This window comes from Barbus barbus (genome assembly GCF_936440315.1).
Source record: "Barbus barbus genome assembly, chromosome: 31".
Classification (NCBI taxonomy): domain Eukaryota; kingdom Metazoa; phylum Chordata; class Actinopteri; order Cypriniformes; family Cyprinidae; genus Barbus; species Barbus barbus.
In genome coordinates, this window is record NC_136759.1 from 17,668,459 (window position 1) to 17,691,906 (window position 23,448).

The following is a 23,448-nucleotide window of genomic DNA, read 5'->3' on the forward strand; positions in this document are numbered from 1 at the left end:
TAGCCACTAACAAAAGCAGTAACTTTTAACTTGCTGTTACATTTTGTCTTGGAATATATGATGATATTTTTCTTGGATATATGATCATTTTAACACTGCATATGTGAAAACTGCCTTTCAAATAGTGGTTATTGCGAAATATGGAGCCATTTGCTGTATAGCAGACGTAAAAACTATTTCAAAGATATATTTTGATTTGGACTTTATTAGGATTTTAACACTAAATATGGAAAACCTGCCTATCAAATCATATCACTAAATAGGCGGCCCTAAAAATTCTCTCTTTATAATTCAAACTTTGAGAAGTTAGTGAGTATCAGTTCAGTCTTTGAGCAATATGTAGGCAATACATACTGAACTGTTTGGGGTATACTGTATGCTTTAGTCTCTCTGAAGTGAGTTGTTTGCTGATGCAATTTGTAGGGATTGTTTACTGAAATTATTTGGTAATTCCTGGAACGCTGTGAAACTGACACCACGTTAGTGGGCAGCAGTAGGAGAATATTCTCAATTAGCATTCTAACATGATATTACTGAAGTTAACAGGCATTTTAAAAGATGAATTCTTTTTGCTAAGCAGAGATATCAAGCATCTGAGTGGTTTGGAAACAGTTTTTGAATGTGCTACTTTTAAACACTCAAGGGGGAAACGGTATACAGATATTATTGGGTGTTACAACAGCAAACACAAAGTCTGAAAGCAGCTTTCATGTGTTGGCGATAAAATCTTGTTTAAAACTAAAAAAAAGGGGTAGAAGAGTTGAATCGATCCACCCAAACATATCAGTTCAACTTCTACTAAAATATCAAGTGCTTTGAATTTAAAATGTGATTTTGTATTACAGACAGGAATAGTGACAGTGTTGTAAACATTTGCAATTGGTGCATTTTTTTTCAAAATGCATAGAGTTGGGAAATTAGAATTGAATATTTGACTAATATGCACTAATATTAGGTATAGCTTATTCTTTTAAGATCCAAATATTTGCATATGCAAAGTACCGGTAATAATAAATCTAGATAATCACAGGACACAAATGTTTCTTATGCAGAAATTGACGAATTGTTTAATAGCAACTAAAATTCAAAATGCAGAATTTTATTACAAAGAACAGAAAAGATGTCAGTATTAAATCTGTCTCGCCATATATTCCAGTGTACAGTTCTTCAGCCATCGCACTTCAGATCATCACCTTAAAAACAATAGGTCAATCAACCTTTTATCAAGCAATATAACATATATATTTATAGCAATCTATTACATTAATAGTCGTCTTTTTACATCATTTTACTATGCTGATTTGGTGCTCAAGAAAAAAAAAATCTAATTATCAATTATAAAAACCATTTGATATTTTTTAAGGATTCTTTTATGAATAGAAATGTCAAAAGGGCATTCACATTTAAGAGTACAATTATTAAAATATACTAATGGCTTTTTAGATCAAATTAACTGTACTTACGGTAGTGTTTATGCACATGGGGAGGTGTAGTCAATCACTGATAATTCACCTGAAGGAATAGAAACAACCTAGTTTTTTTGTGCACTACATTGTTGAGCTTGTCTCAATAAAATGAAAATGCATTATGCTAAGATTAAATACAGGCTTGTAAAGCACAAATAAGCAACACTTATATCATCATGTCACTAAGATTTATAAAAAATTAAACATTAAAATAGAATTTTTTTCTTATTTTTTCTATTTTGTTTTATTTTGCTGGGTTTATAATGAAAAATCAATATTGTATTTCAGAGTGCACAGTGAAGAATAAACACGTACTGATCTTGTAGTAGTCATAGACGATCACTACAGCTGGTTTCAGGTTCTGCACTGGTACTTCCTGCACGAGCTGTAGGCTGATGGACTTCTCCTCATTCTTTTTCAACTGGAATAACAGAGAAAGTTATTACGTTATGATGAAGAAATTTATAATGGCGTTGTGCACATGTAGGAATGTGTTAAAGGAATAGTCCACGCAAAAAAAAAAAATGCTGAAAATACTCACCCTCAGGCCATCCAAGATATAGATGAGTTTGTATCTTCATAGGAATAGTTTTGGAGAAATTTAACACTGACTTTCATTCTGACGGCACCCATTCACTGCAGATGATCCACTGGTGAGCAAGTGATGTCATGCTAAATTTCTGTTCCGATGAAGAAACAAACTCATCTACTTCTTGGTAGGCCTGAATATTTTCAGCCAGTTTTCATTTTTAGGTGAACTATTCGTTAAAGTAAACACAGTCAGTTTATCCTGTTTATTGGAAAAATATCAGTGATCCATCCAAAAAAGAGTTTTGAACCCCTCAAGGTATTTGAATAAAACATTTACACTATCCAAATAGAAAATGACATGATCCTCGTCCAGATCCAGACGTCTGATGGTGGGGTCTTCCCTCAGCTGTGGAGAAAGAGGAGCGAATGAGAACGAATTAAATGATCTACACAACTAGAGATCAAAAGAGGACCAGAGCCCTTCAAGTGTCACTCACAGCCTGCAGAGATGTCTCATCCGGCTTAAACCCAGACAGCAGCCTGACGTTAATGATCACCATGTTGGTCTCTGCTCGTGTGCCGTTATACCTGTCAAATAATCATTATATCACAAACAGGGTTCACAACCACACCTTGTTCTGTATGTAGTCTGACAGACAGCTAAGTGTCTATTAGGCTTTATGAAGTAGGTTGAATCTTTATTCATTCTTTCTTTATAGAGTCAAATGGATATGTTAAGTTTACTAATTAATTGAGCAATATGATTGCAAGTGGAATTTGTTACTGTTGGCAGGACTTCTCTAACCCATCATTACTCCAGTCTTCAGTGTCACATAATTCTTCAGAAATCATTCTAATATGCTGATTTGAAGTTAAAAAATATTTCTTATTAATATTTATGTTGAAAACAGTTGTACTTTTTACTACTTGTGTCAAAATTGTGATACATATTTTCAGGATTCTTTTATGAATACAAAGTCCGAAAGAATAGCATTTATTTGAAAATATTTTGTTTTTGTGATTTAAATTTTTTGTAACGTTTATAATGTTTTTATTGTCACTTTTGAGAAATGCAATGCATCCTTGCTGAGAAAAAGTATTGATTTATTTTTATTAATGTCTTACTGAGTGCAAACCTTTCAACAATAGTACATCTATTTAATAGTTATTATTGATTTTTTTTTTATAAAAAAAAATTAAATTAAAAATAATCCTTTTTGCTAGGTTGTGGTATTTTAATGACTAGTTATGTACTCATAGTATTTTATTATTTTTTTTGGAAAAGAGCTGTGTGAAGATTCTCTAAAATATCTTCTTTTTTTCACAGGTGAGACAGTCATACAGGTTTGCAAGGACATGATAGTGACTAAATGACAATTTATTTACATTAATTTTTAATTCTAACTTTCCCTTTAACTGATGGCCTTTAATGAATGATTAATGATATAACAAATTAACTTAGTAAAAAATCACATGTTGAAAGTATTATTTTTTTTTTAACGGAGGTGCTGCTCACCTTACAGTGTTGGTTAGTGTAAAAGCTGGGTTCTTTGTGTTGCTGCAAACCCCAGTACTTGCTTTGATTTTGAAGGCCAAAAAGTCTGGAGGAGGTGGGATATTGTAGTGCAAGGCAAACTGAGAGACAAAAAACACAGAATGATGTCAAAGACGAGGTGATTTATATCACTTTTATACACTTAAATAGTCATCATACAGTATACTCATACTTATGTAATTCCAAATTCTTATAACTTCCTTCTGTGATCCATCGAAGAAAGTAAATCATACAGGTTTGGAATGACATGAGGGTGAGTAAATGATGAAACCTTTCATTTCTAGATGAATTATTTTTTGGATTTCTCAATGTGTGCATCAAAAGAGGCAGTGCACAGACCTGCACAAACACACAGCCTTTGCCTTCTGCCCTCAGCTTGTATGTGCCAGTAGCTTCCTGCAGCTGTTTCTCCTGGTAAAGCAGCCGGTTGTTCTGGTTCACAGTGAACTGGCTCCTCTGGCCTAAGGGGGAGGTCACGGTTACAGTAATGGATCCTTCTGGATTGTAGATGGCAGCACTGTACTTAGCGAGGGCCTGGAGTGCTACTACAGTATCCTGTTCACAGAGAGAGAGAACAACACCACTTACAGTCAATAATGATAAAATGCATTATAAAGACTGAGAGTGGTCTAAAAAAAAAGCTGCATGTGATAAATAACATTACCTGGGTAGAGGAGAAGCCTCCATAGGGGTTCTGTTTACTGATTAGCCAGTGCACTATACCAGCAGAGTAGTTCAGTCCAAATCCAGACAGTGAGGGTCCCGAGAGCAGCGCCAGCAACACATAGGCACTCATCTCTACCTCCACAGAGCCCATTGGTTGCGCATTATTAGCAAGAGTCCAATATCGTCCGAGACCTGAAATAACCAGGGCAAGAAAACTGGAACATTGAAGGATGGCGATTGTGTTTTTTTGTTAAAAGCAGCAGGATAATCTAGATCAGGGGTTTTCAAACTACGGTCCAGAGAAATTAGTACTGGGGTACACAAAAAATGTTAAAGAAAAATTTACACAAACAAACAAGTTAAAAAGTTAACGTACCTAATTTTAGTACTTTTATATTTCTTTTTTTATGGGTTTTCTCCTCTACAACACAATAACTATACAGTAGTTTATGCCTTAATGTCTTTCTTTCTATAGGAGTTTTTTTTTTGTAAAAAAGTGCTATACAACAGAGTCTCGCACATGACATGTAGAGAAACAAAAACAAGATATTATAGCTACAAATTAAGAATTAATTTCCTAGTTTTATTTAAATTGTGCCCACAATATTACTAAATTATAACATGGGAACTAATAAGTACGATGTGGCCACAATTGAACTAAAATGAGGAAATAAATTAATAAAACATGGCTAAATGTGGTAAGCTGTGGGAACAAATTCTTAATTCATGGCCACAATATCTATTTTTTCTTCACCTGACAAGTGTGGGGCTCCATACTATAGAAATAAATTCTGAATCGAATTGAAAATTATATCACATGAAGTATTTTAGTAGAATTATTTGTCTTATTTAATCTAAAGCTGAATGGTACCTTCTCTCCTGGCCTGATTGTCCAGGTTGGTGAGGAGGTTCCGTCTCATTTCTTCATCTCCAGCAAGAGTGAATGTGTAGGACATCAAGGCAGTCACATATGTGTTCTCAATGTTACGGGAAGATTCCCTCAAACATTCAAGGCTTTTCGACACCATGGGATCCTTACAAAGGATACAAGAGATTAAAGAGTGTCTCCTACCTTCAAAAGCCACATTATCTGCATTGAGTTATCTGTGACTAGAGTCCATCTCTTAGGACCCATGAAGAGGGTTGTACTTACAGAGTTCGGGACGCCCAACTCCAGCAGCGCAGCAGTGATGTATGCAGAGAGAGTGACTTCATCATTGACGCCACCCTGTGAGAGGAAAAGCATCATCAAAGATCCTTCCCACCTTCAACACTTCAATCTCTTCAATTTATTGCCATCTAACAGACATTTTCTGAGTGTGAAATCCAAGACCACCAGACTAAGGAGCCGTTTTCCTTTTCCATAAATGACTCTGAACCATTACCTCTCCCTGCAATCATCTCCTCATCCCACCCAACGCTGTGACAGCTTCACATCTCATCTAAATTTTATACCATTTTACATTACCGTCACATACCTTTAAAATTTTAACATTTCTTAAGAAATGTAATTGTACAGATGACATTAGAACGTCAAAACAAATGTTTTCTAAATAGTTTTTCAGCTTCTAAACAACATCTATCATATGTAAAAAAAACAACAAAAAAAAACATGTAAAAATGTTTCATTCAGTTTTAAAAGAATACATACTGTATAATCAAGTGGTTTATATAGTGTCTTTTAATAATCCTGAAGGGCGACGAGAGTGGTTTATATAGTGTCTTTTAATAATCCTGAAGGGCGACGAGAGCATCGGTGCTGTCGTGCTGCACGCGGGGGTTAACAACACCAAGCTGCGGCAGACGGAGACACTGAAGAGGGACTTCAGGAGCCTGATCGAGATGGTACACAAGACACATCGCCCGCGACGGCGATCATCGTGTCAGGACCGCTTCCCACGTATCGACGAGGACATGAAAGGTTCAGTAGACTTTTTTCTTTAAACGAATGGTTATTGTCATGGTGTAAAGAACAGAAACTGCTCTTTGTTAATAATTGGAATATTTTCTGGGAGCGTCCTAGGCTTTTCCGTGCTGATGGCCTGCACCCCAGCAGAGTCGGAGCGGAACTCCTCTCGGACAACATCTCCAGGATGCTACGCTCCATATGACTAGTAAGCCAATTCTCAAATAACTACTATGATGACTTTAGTTCTACCCACTTAAAAGATAGAAGTACTTGCGTTGTCCAATCTATACAGACTGTGTCTGTTCCCCGAATAGTGAGGTCAAAATATCAATTTAATGCTGGATCTAGAAAAAATCTGATCGTGATTAAACCAGAAAAATGCAAAATAAATTAACAAAAACATTTTTAAAGCTTGGGCTCCTAAACATTAGATCACTCGCACCCAAAGCAGTTATTGTAAATTAAATGATCACAGATAATAATTTTGATGTACTCTGCCTGACTGAAACCTGGCTTAAACCAAATGAATATTTTGGTCTACTCCACCAAGCTACTGTTATAAACATGAGCCCCGTCAGACCGGTCGTGGCGGCGGTGTGGCAACAATATATAGTGATGTTCTCAATGTTACTCAGAAAACAGTTTACAGGAGGTTTTCGAACTACTCGTGCATGCTGCGTATTACTGATATTAATTATATGGCTCTGCGTTATCATCCGGGCAGAACTATTGTCCCAGCCACCAAAGACAGATTCACAAATAACCTGCCTGATTTATCTCAACTGCTCTGTGTACCCATAAATACACATGAACTAGACGAAATGACTAGCAACATGGGCACTATCTTCTCTAACACATTAGAAGCTGTTGCCCCCCTCAAATTGAAAGGTTAGAGAAAAACGTACTGCACCATGGTACAACAGTTATACCCATTCTCTCAAGAAAGAAACTCGTAATCTTGAGTGCAAATGGAGAACAACTAACTTAGAAGTTTTTAGAATTGCATGGAAAAACAGTATGTCCAGCTATAGACAGGCTCTAAAAGCTTCCAGGGCAGAGTATATCCGCAAACTCATAGATAATAACCAAAACAATCCAAGGTTCTTATTTAGCACAGTGGCTAGATTAACAAATAAACCCACGCCACCTGATCGAAATATTCCCTCACAGTTTAATAGTAATGACTTTATAAATTTCTTTACTGATAAAATAGATAACATCAGAAATACAATATCAAATGTAGATTCTACTGCGTATAGTATTTCAGCTTCATTCATCGCACCCAAAGAAAAACTGCAGTGCTTTACAACTATAGGACTGGAAGAGGTAAATAAACGTATCAGTGCATCTAAACCAACAACATGTTTATTAGATCCTGTACCCACTAAACTACTGAAAGAGTTGTTACCTGTAGCAGAAGAACCGCTTCTCAATATTATTAACTCATCGTTATCTTTAGGTCACGTTCCAAAACCATTCAAGCTGGTGGTTATTAAGCCTCTTATTAAGAAACCACAACTAGATTCTAATGAACTGGCAAATTACAGACCCATTTCAAATCTTCCGTTTATGTCTAAAATTTTAGAAAAAGTTGTGTCTGCTAAATTGTGTTCCTACTTGCAAAAACAATGGTCTCTATGAAGAATTTCAGTCAGGTTTCAGGCCTCACCATAGCACAGAAACTGCACTTACAAAACTATACTGGTATTCAAGGGCAGGCTTTAAGATGGTTTAGATCCTACCTGTCCGATCGCTAACACTTTGTTCATTTAAATGGGGAGTCATCTCAATTATCACCAGTAAAGTATGGAGTACCACAAGGATCTGTCCTAGATCCTCTGCTATTTTCAATTTACATGTTGCCTCTTGGTAATATTATTAGAAAATACAGGATTAGTTTTCATTGTTATACTGATGATCCTCAACTATATATCTCAACAAGACCAGATGAAACTTCTCAACTATCTAAGCTAATAGATTGTGTAAAAAATGTAAAAGATTGGATGACCAATAATTTCCTCCTATTAAATTCAGATAAGACAGAGATATTACTTATTGAACCAAAAAAAAGAGTACACAGAATCTCTTGGATTACAATTTACAACTAGACGGATGCACTGTTACGTCCTCTAAAATCTAAATCTAAAAATATGGGTGTTATTTTAGACAGCAACTTGTCCTTTGAAAATCATATTTCCCATGTTACAAAAACAGCATTCTTCCATCTTAGAAACATTGCCAAGTTTCGAAACATGCTACCTGTTTCTGATGCAGAAAAGCTAGTTCATGCATTCATGACCTCTAGACTGGACTATTGTAATGCACTGCTAGGTGGTTGTCCTGCATCTTCAATAAACAAGCTACAGATAGTCCAAAATGCAGCGGCTAAAGTTCTTCAGGTCAAGAAAATATGATCATATTACCCCAATTTTACAGTCTCTGCACTGCTACCTATTAAGTTCTGTATCATTTACAAAATATTATTACTTGCCTATAAGGCCCTAAATGGTTTAGCACCTGCGTACCTAACTTGTCTTCTACCACGCTACAATCCAACCCGCTCTCTAAGGTCGCAAAACTCTGGACTTCTGGTAGTACCTAGGATAGCAAAGTCCACTAAAGGAGGTAGAGCTTTTTCACATTTGGCTCCCAAACTCTTGAATAGCCTTCCTGATAACATTCGGGGTTCAGACACACTCTCTCTGTTTAAATCTAGATTAAAGACACATCTCTTTAGCCAAGCATTCACATAATGCATCTTATAATCTTGTACTGCAGTTATATCTGATCCAATGTACATTATTATTATTCTTTAGCTTGGGTTGAACAAATCATTTTTGCTTAGATGGAACAGCAGCTACGATAATTATGTCTCAATTTTTTTCTCTGTTTCTGCCACAGGATTAACATCCCGTGGTAACTAGGAATTACAGAACTTCAGTCTGGATCCAACCCTTAAATGATCTGAGATGACCGAACACCTGAGAAAAGATGATGCCAACCCCTCAGAGGATGCCAATGCTCAGACAACATACAGAATTACCCAATTTTGCCATAAGTTAAATATATTAAGGTTCTGCAATATATAAATATATTGTGGAAACTTAATTTCCTGTAGAGCTGCTTTGCAACGATTTGTATTGTAAAAAGCGCTATACAAATAAACAAGCTTGAACTTAATAATGAGCATCAAAACATTTTGCAAATGCGATAAATATATTTTAAGATAGGGTCTCTGAAAACATGTCATATTACCCTATGCAACCTGTTTTTATTCTAACTGGAAAATAAATCAATAACAGAACATTAGGGAAAAGAACAATAATATGAAAGCAAAGAGGTGTATAAACTCACTATAGTTCTAAAGAACTAAGAAGTAGTCTATTTGAACCAGTGAAATCTATGGACATACACACATGATGAAGATACAACAGTCTTGTTGTATAAAACATGGTTATACTAAAAGCCCTCCTGCACACTGCAAAAGAAAAGCCCTGCAGATACCAATGTTCAGTTCATGTGAGCTGTCAACACCTATCAAATGATACCTTGATGGTATCATGGTATGTTATTAGCTGGCCAAAATATCCCTGCCGAAAAAGAACCGCTGATATACTTGATTTCAGCTGGTTTAGCTGGCCTCCCAGCCTGTTCAATCTGGTCTTCCATCCTAAAATCCAGCCACAATACTGGTAATTTTTTTTATGTTTTTGAAAGAAAACTCTTTTGCTCACCAAAGCTGCACTAATTTCTTCAATAGTACAGTAAAACAGTAATTATGTTTTTATCATAAGAGACTTTTAAAACCAACTTAATTATTCCAAACTTTGACCAGCAGTGTAGACTACAGTAAACCAGCTGGGACAGTAGGCTGTTTTAAAAAGATTTTTTTCCAGCAGAAAGTAATGGACCTGAGCATGACTCTCCTGTTCTCACCATCATATCAATGTGGTAGAGCGTCCCAACAGAGGCGAAGCAGCCATTGGCCTGTTGCTGTAGACCCAGCCATTCCTTTGCCTGATCGATGTTAGTTTGATCTATAAATATATAGTTCTTTGCCCCACCAAAACTCTTCATCACAAATGCAGTTAGCCTGAGGAAACAATAGAAATTGCTGTCAAACACCCATAATTTGGTAACTCTGTGCAAGGAAACATCCTAGACAAAGTCCATGTCCAAGACTAGGTTTTCCCCATTGCAAAAACAACTTACCAGAAAGCTGTTAAACTCACATACAGGAAGCTAGAATCCACACAGTAAGCCCTAAGCTAAGAATCTGTACCAAACTCACCAGGTATTACCAGAGGGATCACTCATCCCAAAGGCGCTGTAAGATCCGTCATAATGCTTGTATGTCAGCTCTCTCTGGTAGCCTGCAATAGACATTTTTATATTTAAATAGCTTGCAAACATTCATTTTATAATTTTTTTCTTTGTTTTTCAGTAAACTATTTAAACATATTTGTATTTATAAATATGATATACTCTATCTTCTATTTCTTAATGATTTTCCTCACCGCTCTCCAGGAAGGTTATGGCTCGGTTTCTAATCTCAGGGGTGAGCTGCCCGCTGCTCTCCAGGTACTGAAGAATGTAGATATTGGGGGCAAAAAGTATCATGTTTTGCTCTCCACAGCCGTATGGCATAGCTAACAGATCACCGATGTTCCTCAGAGCACGACCCATCAGATCACCTACAGGCCAAAAAATTATATAACCGTCAGTATGATTAAAAAACAGAAAACTACACAATGAGAGCAATTTTACTGATTACTTTTACTGATAATATAAATACTTATACTATAGAGAAATCTATGTATATATGCCAGCATGTCTTTAGGCTCACCCAGAACAGTGAAAAAGCTTTTGGCAGAACCCTTGACAAACACTTTGGGTAGAGCGAGAGAAACTGATGTCTCCTGTGGACGGTCTGATGAAATAGAGAAAATAACGTCAGGTTTTAAACGTGGTCATGATGTACTTTACAACAGACAATCATTTTCTCCATTTCTTGTGAAAACTACACAGTGCTTAAAAGATTAAATTGGAAGCATTTAACATTTATCCAATGCAATAACTTGCATCATTGACTTCTGCTGTAAGTGCATTACTGTATAAGGATTTTTGCATTTTTGAACTGCGGGTAAAAATTATTATCTGTGGCATGTGGTAACTGACAACATACAGCAGTTAACTTTTATTAAAGCCAGAATAATTAAAATTCTTTATTTATTCTTTAATCTTATTTTAATAGACAACACAACACACTGTAATGCCACTAACCTGTTAGGCAGATGAGTTCATTCTGAGTGATTGACTGTTTAGTTCCCTCCGCCTGAGAAATATATGAGTAATAACAGTTTCAATTGTACTTTTAAACCAAGACAGACAGACAGACAGACAGACAGACAGACAGACAGACAGACAGACAGATAGATAGATAGATAGATACTTTTATAAACTTAGTAGTATGTGCATTAAATTACAGGTAACTCATTTTAAAACTCAAAACAATACCCAAATAGCAATTGTAATATCTATATTAGCTAAATAATAGCTATATTAAAAAATAGCAGTTTTTTTTTCTTTACAATAATGTGCACTGTTTCAACACTGTATTACCAGAAATATGTATTAAGAAAGTAATCATAGTACATTTCTGTTGACTTGTTAGCATGTTGATGTTGAAGAGTGAGTCACGTGGTTTCTGAAATCTCACATACAGTAAAGGCACATACCTGCACCAGAACGCTCTGCATCACAGTATCAACTCTGCCTTTGTCCGGAAAAGTCACCACTTCATTTCCACACAGTTCTCGGCTCTGCACCGCCTCAGCACGCACTGTAATGCTCACCTTTCCTGTAAAACACACACCAGTGACTGGATTTAAGTCACAGAAGAAACAAAGTACCCCTGGGGCCTGCAATAGTAAACAAATCTGTGACAGGCAAGACAATATGTGAACAAAGGATAGTCCACCCGAAAATAAAATTCTGTCATCATTTACTCTCCTCCATGTCTTTCCAAGTTTGGTTACATTCTTCTAAATATCTTTTGTATCAGCAGAAAAACTAAATTCATACAGGTTTGGAACAACATGAGGGTGAGTAAATGATGACAGAATTTTCATTTTTGAATGAACGATCCCTTTAAGAAATTACTATTATAAGTGTAATATCATGTCCTGGTACAAACATGATCAGACGTAAAATAAGCCTTTCAGTTTAGGGAATCAAATTGAATTAAATTTCTGTTTTTGCTCAAATAGAAGTCAAAGTGTCTGGCTTACCCAGTTCAGAAGGTGTAACAATCCACTGGAAGGTTTGGCTCTCTTCAGAGCAAACACACTGAGTGTAAGTGCAGCCTTTGCACGGCTGAGCTGTGAACTGTGCTGAGTTTGCCAGCGTTACCTTCACCTTTATTAAAAGACAGAAATTTGTCCAGTGGCAGCCTACAGGAAATTCTTTTACTACAAATGCTTGCAAAACTGCTCCAGGAGCAAGTAAACACATTAAGTGGGCTTACCATGATACATTTGGGAAGGTAGTTGAATACAGTGGCTTTGAGAGTGAACGTCTCTTCACGGAGAAGAGAGTAAGGGAGGGTGAGGCTCACAAAGAAGGGTTTGAAAGCAGTGAGATCAGTCTTGGGGGCCACTCCAAACCCGACAGGTGATGTACAGAAAGCCCCTGCTGCCCATTTAGTGATGGTGTCCGGTACAGTTTTTGCAACGTCCACAGATCCTGATCTCCTGTTGAATGAAAAAATATGAATTCTGTATTTTAAAAAGTTTTAAAACATATTAATAAGTACTGAAGCTTTTATTTTTTAATATTATATTTTTTCTGCATAATTAAGAAGGACTGTAATGTATCTACAGTATATACAGTAATGCCATGGTGCACGATACATACCCCACAGGTATAAGATCCCATATCCAGGTTTCTGGAAAGAATTTGCGGATCTTCTGAGTACGTTCTTCTACATCAGAACCAAACCGCATCACTGGTCCATCCAGGTCCACACGCGCACCATCGTCCACAACAGCTGTTTGAATTGATAGTTTGTAAATACAATCAGGTAAAAAGGGCATTTCCAAATCTTAAAAAAAATCTAGTTACTCACATTCCTTCCTCAACATCGTCTCATAATAATGACAAACAACAGGTGCTTTCACGTCAGAGTTGGTAGCGATTTTGATTCCAACTGCCTAGGAAAAAAGCAAATATTACAGTATGTTACTGAGGGTACGATGAACTGTGTATAGTGAGACTCATGACACTGGAAGACCTCTGAAATGAGAAAAGGGAGATGTTGTGTATCTTACTCTAAACATGTTGTAGACATCATTATTGTTGACGTGGTAAGGGTAATAGAAGCGGGAGCGCTTGCGCCTAGCAGGTTCAGCAAATACGTTTATCTCCCAGGGATATCTGCAGCTGTTAGGCTCCGGCTCCTCAACATTGTATGGGTAACCTGACAAAATCCTGACTGGTAACATTCCAAGGACCTGTTGATTAATAACAGATATTATAACAGATACAATATTTAAAAATACACGCGCAGACACACACACACACACACACACACACACACACATATATATATATATATATATATATATACATACATACTATTGGTGTACCCACCAAGTAAAAAGTAATAACATATTTTCCCAAAAACACATGAGTTTTTAAAATATAATCAGTGAAGAATTGTTGAAATATATATATATATATATATATTCAAATAATAAAATGATAAATAATAAAAAAAAATATTTATATTATTATTTACATTAGTTCTAAAAAATACATGTAGAGGCTTTTTGATTTACAAACTGTAAATATTTTTTTTTTAAATATTGTTAAAATATTAAGTAATATAAAAAATTGTTAACCTTTTTGAAAGTTTTTTTATTGAGTTTTTTTTCTTCGATATAATATCAGGACAGTTGTAACATTCTGACATTTTTTACTGTAAACTGACATTTTTACTTTATTTTTTACTCCCAAAAATTGAGAATTTAAAAACATGCTTATTATGAAAGAAGAATATTTAACTAATTTTTTGCAAATTAATCAAATTTGATACATAGTGATATACGTACAGTGCCATGTCCCTGACCCATCTCTAAAATAAAGATTATCTACTAGTTATAGTTGTAATGTACATTCTGGTTTAACATACAGAGGCTGCATTGAGCTCGGCCTCTGGTCTCAACAGCAGCACACTCTGATCAATGGCCCGCACGGAGCACAAGGAGCCAGGACTGGCTCTCAGGTTAAGAGATGTCTTCTCTCCAGGCAGTGCGGTGGGAGACGAGAAATTTAAGGACACCTGTAAAAGCACAGGCATGCTCTCATCACACATTGATGATAAAAAAAAACATAAATAAACTTTAAAAACACACATAAAAGCTTGAAGGGCACATTGAGTGTTCACATGGGATTTTCTGACCTTGTTTGGCAAACATTCTTCAATGGGGAAGTCCATACTGTCTGCTACAGTTTCTCCATTGGGCAGAACTGTGTAAACCACCACCTGAGCGTATGGAGTCAGAGAGACCGTCTTCTTCAGTGTGAATGTCAGTTCTCCTTTGTTTTCTTTTATGAAAGCAAGAGAGCATTTGTGGAAACAAAAAAGGTGCATGCTGAAGCACAATGTACACAAACCATAAAAATACACTTAGTAAGACAACAAAGTGATTGCTAATGTAAAAGAGTTGTGTACCTTTCCCAGTGTTCACACTCACAGACAGACGACCGTTTTGAGCCATGCTGCCTCTGGACAAGACCTGGAGAGCAGGTAGATAATTACTGTACTGATAATTACAATTTATGTAACGCTATGGAGTTCTACAGCTTCACTAGCACTGTGATTTTTTTCCAGCATCTTTTCATAATAGCTACAAGATTTAGGAAACCTTCAAGAAACATTTTGTTTTCTCTACCAAACAAAGGTAGGAAACCACAGATATTACAATTCTGTCCAGTCCTGCTAATTATTTTCATATTAATGCATCAATAAATGGTCAATATTAAACGTCTGGACTATTTTGTCTAAATCATCTTTTAAGAACATTACGTTATATTATAACATTTTAATATAGAGTGCAGTATGAAAAACTGATATTCATTTTGAGATTTGCTAACAATTCATTGTAATATGTAATAATTACATTTAGCAATATTATTACATTTTTTGTGTTTTTAAAATTTTATGTAAGTGGGCATTAATCAAAATGTAACAATTGGGACAATGTGCATAAACAATTACATTTATAAGTTATACATAATATAAAGTTCCAGTATAAACCTACACAGATTTTCAAATAAATCTTTAATATTGGCTAATAACCAATATGGTACTGGTATACCGTGCGTCCTAAAGAAAAGAGCTTGCTGAACAATAAAACAAATGACCAAGCAATTGATGGACAAACAAAAAAAGAGTGTCAATGTTAAACATACGATGTAGAAGAAATCCAAGGTTTTCTGGCCTGTTTTCAGTGCACTGCCCTGAATGATGTAACTGGCCGTCACTGTGGCATCACGGCTACAGCTGAGCTTCTCTGGAGCCTTCGTCAACATCAGGAAACTTTTGCTTTTGGAGTGAAAGGGTCTTGCGTAGTGATAGCCTTGTGAAGGATATCTATAAGCCTCAAAATCATTCTGTTCTTTACCTCCCTTATGATGGGCCTAAAAAAGTTTGCAAATCATCAGTATACTGAATTACATTCACAAACATCATATTATAAAACAAAAACCACACTAACCTGTAAATTCACAGGTAATTCTGACCAATCTGAAGTGTTGAAGGAGAAGCGGACAGTGCCATTGATGTCTGTCTTCAGTGTCACGTTGACACTTTTATCACCATAAAGTGCATATACAATCACCGACTCATTTTTCATCACACTGGACTGTGAGTTAGTGACCACAACCTGTTTAAAAACCACGTAGAGAAAAACAAAATGATAAGCTCACAAAAACAAATGCACTTCCTGTACACAATATTGGTATATTGCTTGTATGTATACTGCTCAAAAAAAGGTTGTTTATTAATATTGCTGCATTTTACAAAACCAGACGAAAATAATAGTTATGGTACCATTCTGAACTTTTTTTTTTAAAGATGGTTATAAAAACACATGGACTGTAGAGTTGCTTTTGGAGCATTCGCTCAATAATTAGGAGCAAAACTAATGACCTCAAGCTAGTTGTTACCTTTCCCTTGAACATCATGCCAGGCCTGTATGTATCTGGTGCGTCCTCAAATTGAACATTGACATAATCTTGGATAAACATAGCCGAGGTAGAACCCTGCATAGTTATCCCTGGATGAACAAAAGACCATCTTTCATTACTCTATTTTAGAGAGTAAAAATGGACAACAGCTGTTTGTTTTACACTCTCACCTGTTCCAGACTCTTCCACAATGCATTTCACTTGGAAAGATCCTCCTAAAGTCAAGCCAGCTTCTGTTACATTTATCACCCGAGACCCACAGCCAGTTCTGTCAGTCTGAATGAATAAGAATGAAAAGAAAATGGTTATTGGACTTCTAAATTATGTTGCAATATGGACCCTTTGAAAAATTACACTTTGGCATATTACAGAAATGTATAAATGTACTTTATAAAAGCCTAATTCCAAAAAGTTGGGACACTGTGTAAAATGTAAATAAAAAAATGTATATAAAATTCAGTTTTTTCTTACATTTTACACAGCGTCCCAAATGATTTGGAATTGGAGTTGTAAGAACACACTTAAGAGGAAACTGAATGTAATGTTTTTGGACATGTAATTGCATCTTAATTGCAATTAAATGAAATGATGAATGTGTTTTTTTTTACCCACTAAGTAGGACTGAAGTACATTGTTGTATGTAATTTCATAATTACTTCTACTGTCTTTGAAATATGGTTAAAGAATTTAATCTTTACTTTAACACTTTAACTTAAAGTGTACTGCCAAAAGCACCGACAAGCATTATGGAAGTTACCATTTAGTACACCTAAAATATATATACTTTAGTTGTAATATTGAATATGTTCAATATTGAATGTTACTTAATTGTGACCTTATGAAATTTAAAGATGTTTAAGAGGATAAATGCTAAGTGTTTTTAGGATTACAAGACAAAAAGGTAACAGTTTTTTTGTGTGTGTGCAGAGGGTAACGCACCATCATTGAATATTTTTTGCATACATTAACCATGTCACGGACAGGTCTCCTCCAATAGTAACCGCTCTGCCTACACACTTCAGCATTCACAGTCCCCAGCACAGGCTTGCCATAAGTGTATCTAAAGACAGTGAAAAGAGTATTTCAGGCTGAAAATAATCGCTGACACACAGGTATGCACTTCATTTATCTGTACAGAAATGAACATTATTTGTAATAAATTCTTACTTTGCACAAACTTTCAGAGTGACCTCTTTGTCCTGGATGGTTAAAATGGAGGGAAAATCGATGTTCACTTCATATTTTGGCAGAACTAAAAGAGACATGTGGAAAAAAATACTTAAAAAAAAAATTGTACACATTAAAAGCTGTTCAGTTTTGGACTGACAAAAGTTGAATCCTGGTTCTGACCGTATTCTTTAATTTCAAAGCCATGTGATATTTGTTGGTTCTTATCATCCCAAGCAGTGATTGTGTAGTAACCCTGAGCGGCTTCTGGAGACATGGAGTGGGACAGATCCAAAATGCCAATTCTTGTGGTCCGATTCAACCACTGACCAATGCGATTTGAATAAGGGTCCTAAACAAGAGTGGCACATAATGAAAAAGCCTACAGTGAAATCAATCTGCATTTAAGTAAAGTAACAAACCATAAACAGATCATGGCTGCTTGAAGGATTTTACCTGGAGTTCTACAGTTCGAAACTGCAAGAGAAAGACAGATAGATAGGTCAAAAGTACAATAATATATATCATTTCAATTGAAAATAAAATAAAATAAAAATGTTACATAAATTAAATTAAATTTACCACTTGATTGCGAGGCAAGAAATTGGAATTCAGAGACACAATGCGAAATTTAACTGGGGATGAAAAAAATTGAGACAGAATATTAATACATACAGTACGCAATCCAGAAAGACCCACAGGCTCATATTAATAAGAACAAATGAATACAGACAACTTAAAGTATTTTTGGAATAATTTACAAAGAGATGTATTACTTGTTTGTCCAGGCTTGTAGATAGGCTTGTCTGATTGAATGAAAAGAAGATTTTGGGGGGTGGTTATGAGGATCTTAGTGCTTTTGCTCAAGGACGTTGTGGCCCCTCGGATTGCAACATCAATGGATGCCACAGACTCCACAGTGACTAGAGGGACCTGCAAGATAGAAATCAAGAAAATATTGATTAACTCAACTTACAGAATATACGAGACTATAGGTTTGAAAGCAACATCAAAACTGTAGGATCACTGAACAATTTAGTAGTGAAAAATATGTGTAAGAAGTTTTAGGGTTTTACTTGCACCTTAACTACATTTTATATCTCATTATAGTTAGGCTCTTTAACCTTAATATAAATTTATAAGATTTGTGCAGACATGATGTAGAAAAGGGTCATCATGACCTCTATAACATAACAATATGTTCTGTACCAGTGTACTGTAAGTACAGCCCATTTACTCTGTTATGTTAAGCTGTACTGAGTATACCGACCTTAAAAGGAACACATTTGTAGAAATCCCTTTTAATGGAGCCCTGTTGTAGAATGGTCAGGTTGTGATTGTCAGTCCTCAAAGTTACCACTATAGAAAGCGGTTCTTTGGGCTCATGGATCTGTGCACACAGAGTCTCTGTGCTGCCACCCACCGCCTGGGAAGTGACTGTCACTAGGTAGATGCTAAAAGAAGACAAAACACAAAGAAATACATTCAGAGACTTGCATAAATCATACAATGACAATAAAATGCTTTTTTAGCATCAGTTTAGTGTTGCATGAGCCTGCTTGGAAAAAAAGTAAATGTCGAGTAAGTGGTTGGTGCAATATAAATGTGGCACTAAAAGAAAAAATATTATATTTAACCAGACAATACATATAGTGTTACGTTAAAATATAATTAAAATAAATATAATAGTAAAATTTATAGGCTGGTTTTTTTTGTAATCAAAAATACAGTAAAAATAGTAATATTATGAAAAAATATTACAATTTAAAATAACTGTTTTCTATTTTAATATATTTTAAAATAAAAAACAGTCCAAGAGTGCACATTAATTAGGCCAAAAAAGCTCAATGTGGGTGCTCCACCACACAAGAATAGGGATGAAAACATCAAAGTAGGCACACCACAACTCCAGAGATATAGAAGTATTCAATTATGTGACGTTTCGAGCTTAAATGCTCTTCATCAGAAATGTGCTATCATATATTTTAAAATGTCATTTATTCCTGTGATGGCAAATCTGAATCTGAAATTAAATCATTCTAATATGTGACCCTGGAACACAAAACCAGTCATAAGGGTATTTTTTTATCTTCATCTCATTTGAAAGCTGGATGAATAAGCTTTCCATTGATGTATTATGATTTGTTAGGATATGATAATATGTGGCCAAGATAAAACTATTTAAATAATCTGAGGGCGCCTAAAAAACTAAATATTGACAAAATCTCCTTTATATTTGTCCAAATGAAGCCCTTAGCAATGCATATTACTAATCCAAAAGTTTTGGTATATTTACAGCAGGAAATTTACAAAAAAAATAAAAATAATAATCTTCTTGGAAAATTAACTTTAATATCCTAATGATTTTTGGCATAAAAGAAAAATGTATCATTTTGACCCATACAATGTATTTTTGGCTATTGCTACAAATACTTATGACTGATTTTGTTGATTCATATTTGATCAAAAACATCTGCATTTTTTTCAGGATTCTTAGATAAATACAAAGTTCAAATGGGCACCATAACAACATACCTATACTGCCACTTTTGATGCATCATTGCTGAATAAAAATTAATAAAAATTCCTTAAAAGAAAAGTTTCCACTCCACAATTATTAAGCAGTACAATTGATTTCAATATTACTGATAATAAGAAATGTTTCTGTGCAGCAAATCAGCATTTTCCAATGATTTGAATGACACTGAAGACTGGAGTAATGATGCTGAAAATTCAATGTACCCTCAAAGGAATACATTATATTTTAAAATATATTTAAATAGAAAACAGATATTTTAAATTGTAATAATATTTTGCAATATTATTTTTACAGTTTTTTTTAAGCAGTCATGGTGAGCAAACTAATAAAGGTAAATGGGCATTCCCACAATTCCCTGCACAAACCTTGACATATGATTGTTTTTTTGTATTTTCAGTTACTTTAGATTATCATTAATTAGTCTTATTTGTGATGTTGATGGTGTTTTGTGTTCATATGTGTAACACTGTGTGTTGTCTTGTCTCTTTATGCTTTTACTGAGCTGTGGAATAGACCAATATTGTTTTAACTCACAGATTTAATAGCTAAATGACATATTATAATATTATTTAATGTAAAATACGGTCACGAAAATGCTTCCCATAATGCTTGCTTGCGACATCGTCACAGTGTCTCTCTTCCGGTAAGTTTTTACCATGAATCTAAAAATAAAATATTTACAGTGTGTTGTGTGTGAGAACACTTCAGTGCAGTTGTCCTAAACTTTTCATCAGTGTCTACTATAGTCGTCTAATCCTCGACCTGCGGTTTTACTCCTTACTCTACCTTCTGCTATCTTATATTTGTGAAGATAATAATAATAAAGGTTCTTACGGATCGGTGGCTCCACTCGTTAAGGAGCATTGCAGCAGCAGCATCAGCGGTAGCAGAGGCGACAGCAGCATCCTGAGCAGTCAGTCCGACACATGTGCAGAAAACTCACCCACTGATCCCATCAAACAAGAGCACACTTTATACAGCTCTGCAGTCCTCCTCCCTGCCCTACCACACCAAGGGAAGGAATTTTGAGCAACTGGTATGAGGAGGCGTTGGATCATTTGGGATCGATATAGGCCTGTTACCTCTCGTGTTGTGTAATAAGTGGACAGTGATTTACTGAATTCAGTCAAGTTGCAAAGAGGCTGAATGAGTTTCACTTTTTATGATGTTTGCAAAGATTACTTTGACAAACAAGCTGTATTGACCATTCGAGTTATGTGACACTTGGGGATTTTATGCATTGCAAACAATAAAATAAAACAAAACAAAACAAAAATAAATGAAGGTCACATTAATAGTCCTGGAAACTTTCAATAATAAGTTAAACAATAAAAGCAAACAATAAATAAAATAAAATAATAAAACAAATTCATTTTTATACATTTTTTGGTGTTTGGTGATGAGTTTTTGGCTCAAGGTCTGCATTTAAAGTCACACCAGAGGTGTTCAGCTGGGATCAGGACTTGGCTTTCTGCAGACCAGACAAGTTCTTCCACACTGACTCAATCAATTATTTCTTTTTGAACCTTGCCTTATACACATAGGCACTGTCATGTTAGAACAGAAAAGGGTCCTGTCCAAACTGTTGCTATAAAATTAGAAGCACGCAATTCCCTAGAATATCATTATATGCTTAAACATTAAACATTGTACTCATGGAAATTACTAAAGTAGTCAAACGTATTCATTAGAAGGGGGTGACCCAATACTTTTGGCAATATAGTGTATGTATACTATAATATAATATTCAAAATGCTATTCAGAATCAGAATGAGCTTTATTGACCAAGTATGTTTACACATACAAGGAATTTATTTTAGTGACAGAAGCTCCACAGTGCAACAGAGAGACAGCAACAGGACAGGACACAGATAATAAAAGAATAATACAAATATCCAAATAGGCAATGTATAAAACAGCAAAAACACAATATATAATATAGACAATTATGTGTGTACAGGTCTGATATGTGCAAATTAGAAATGAAAAAAATTAGATAAATAAAAAAGTAAGCAAGTGTGGTGAATAAATAATAGAGTTGTGTGTTCCACGTTTATTATTGAGTGTTCATGAGATGGATTGCCTGAGGGAAGAAACTGTTCCTGTGTCTGGTCGTTCTGGTGCTCAGAGCTCTGTAACGTCAACCAGACGGTAACAGTTCAAAGAGGGAGTGTGCTGGATGTGAGGGGTCCAGAGTGATTTTACCAGCCCTTTTGCTCACTCTGGATAAGTACAGTTCTTGAAGAGTGGGGAGGCTTGTACCAATGATTCGCTCAGCAGTCCGGACTACTCTCCGTAGTCTTCTGAGGTAAGATTTGGTATAAGCTGAACCAGACAGTTATTGAAGTGCAGAGGATGGATTCAATGATGGCAGAGTAGAACTGTTTCAGAAGCTCCTGTGGCAGGTTGAACTTCCTCAGCTGGCGAAGGAAGTACAATCTCTGCTGGGCCTTTTTCACAACAGAGTCTATGTGATTGTCCCACTTCAGGTCCTGAGAAATTGTGGTGCCCAGGAATCTGAATGGCTCCACTGCAGTCACAATGCTGTTCATGATGATGATTGGTGGGGAGTGCAGGGGGGTTTCTCCTGTAGTCCACTATCATCTCCACAGTTTTGAGCGTGTTAAGCTCCAGGTTGTTAAGCTCCTTAACCTCCTGTCTGACTTGTCACCATCCTGAATGAGGCCAATCAGTGTGGTTTCATCTGCAAACTTCAGGAGCTTGACAGAGGGGTCTTTAGATGTGCAGTCGTTGGTGTAGAGGGAGAAGAGCAGTGGGGAGAGAAAGCAGCCCTGAGGAGCTCCAGTGCTGATGGTACGAGTGCTGGATGTGGATTTACCAAGCTTTGCTAACTGCTGTCTGTCTGTCAGGAAGCTGGTGATCCACTGACAGACGGAGGTGGGGACGGAGAGCTGAGTTAGTTTATTCTGAAGGGTTTCCGTGATGATGGTACGAGTGCTGGATGTGAATTTACCAAGCTTTACTAACTGCTGTCTGTCTGTCAGGAAGCTGGTGATCCACTGACAGACGGAGGTGGGGACGGAGAGCTGAGTTAGTTTATTCTGAAGGGTGTCCGTGATGATGGTGTTTAAAGTGGAGCTGAAGTCCACAAACAGGATCCTCACATAAGTCCCTGGTCTGTCCAGATGCTGCAGGGTGAAGTGCAGTCCCATATTGACTGCAGCATCCACAGACCTGTTAGCTCTGTAGGCAAACTGCAGGGGGTCCAGTGATGTCCTTCAGATAAGCCAAAACCAATCTTTCAAATGATTTCATGGCCACAGACGTTAGAGCCACATGTAGTCATTAAGTCCAGTAATTTTGGGTTTCTTTGGGACGGGGACGATGGTGGAGCGTTTGAACC

General features: G+C 36.0%; 1 protein-coding gene across 1 annotated transcript; it reads right to left on the bottom strand.

Moving 5' to 3' along the window:
- Positions 1 to 1,046: 1,046 nt before the first annotated feature.
- On the bottom strand, positions 1,047 to 20,989 carry LOC306851728 (alpha-2-macroglobulin-like protein 1; the record flags this gene model as incomplete). The annotated part of the gene is made up of 36 exons (XM_079388168.1): positions 1,047 to 1,193; positions 1,464 to 1,512; positions 1,782 to 1,887; positions 2,335 to 2,403; positions 2,495 to 2,585; positions 3,514 to 3,632; positions 3,892 to 4,107; positions 4,217 to 4,410; positions 5,090 to 5,252; positions 5,372 to 5,446; positions 10,064 to 10,220; positions 10,419 to 10,500; positions 10,645 to 10,821; positions 10,974 to 11,057; positions 11,411 to 11,462; positions 11,866 to 11,987; positions 12,418 to 12,544; positions 12,654 to 12,879; positions 13,043 to 13,175; positions 13,254 to 13,338; positions 13,456 to 13,638; positions 14,319 to 14,468; positions 14,589 to 14,734; positions 14,862 to 14,925; positions 15,602 to 15,829; positions 15,907 to 16,074; positions 16,358 to 16,467; positions 16,549 to 16,654; positions 17,318 to 17,438; positions 17,546 to 17,630; positions 17,729 to 17,897; positions 18,002 to 18,022; positions 18,128 to 18,180; positions 18,322 to 18,478; positions 18,816 to 18,999; positions 20,919 to 20,989. 35 exons carry the CDS (start codon positions 20,987 to 20,989, stop codon positions 1,472 to 1,474), a joined length of 4,335 nt encoding a protein of 1,444 aa, XP_079244294.1. The 3' UTR covers positions 1,047 to 1,193; positions 1,464 to 1,471.
- Positions 20,990 to 23,448: the final 2,459 nt, after the last annotated feature.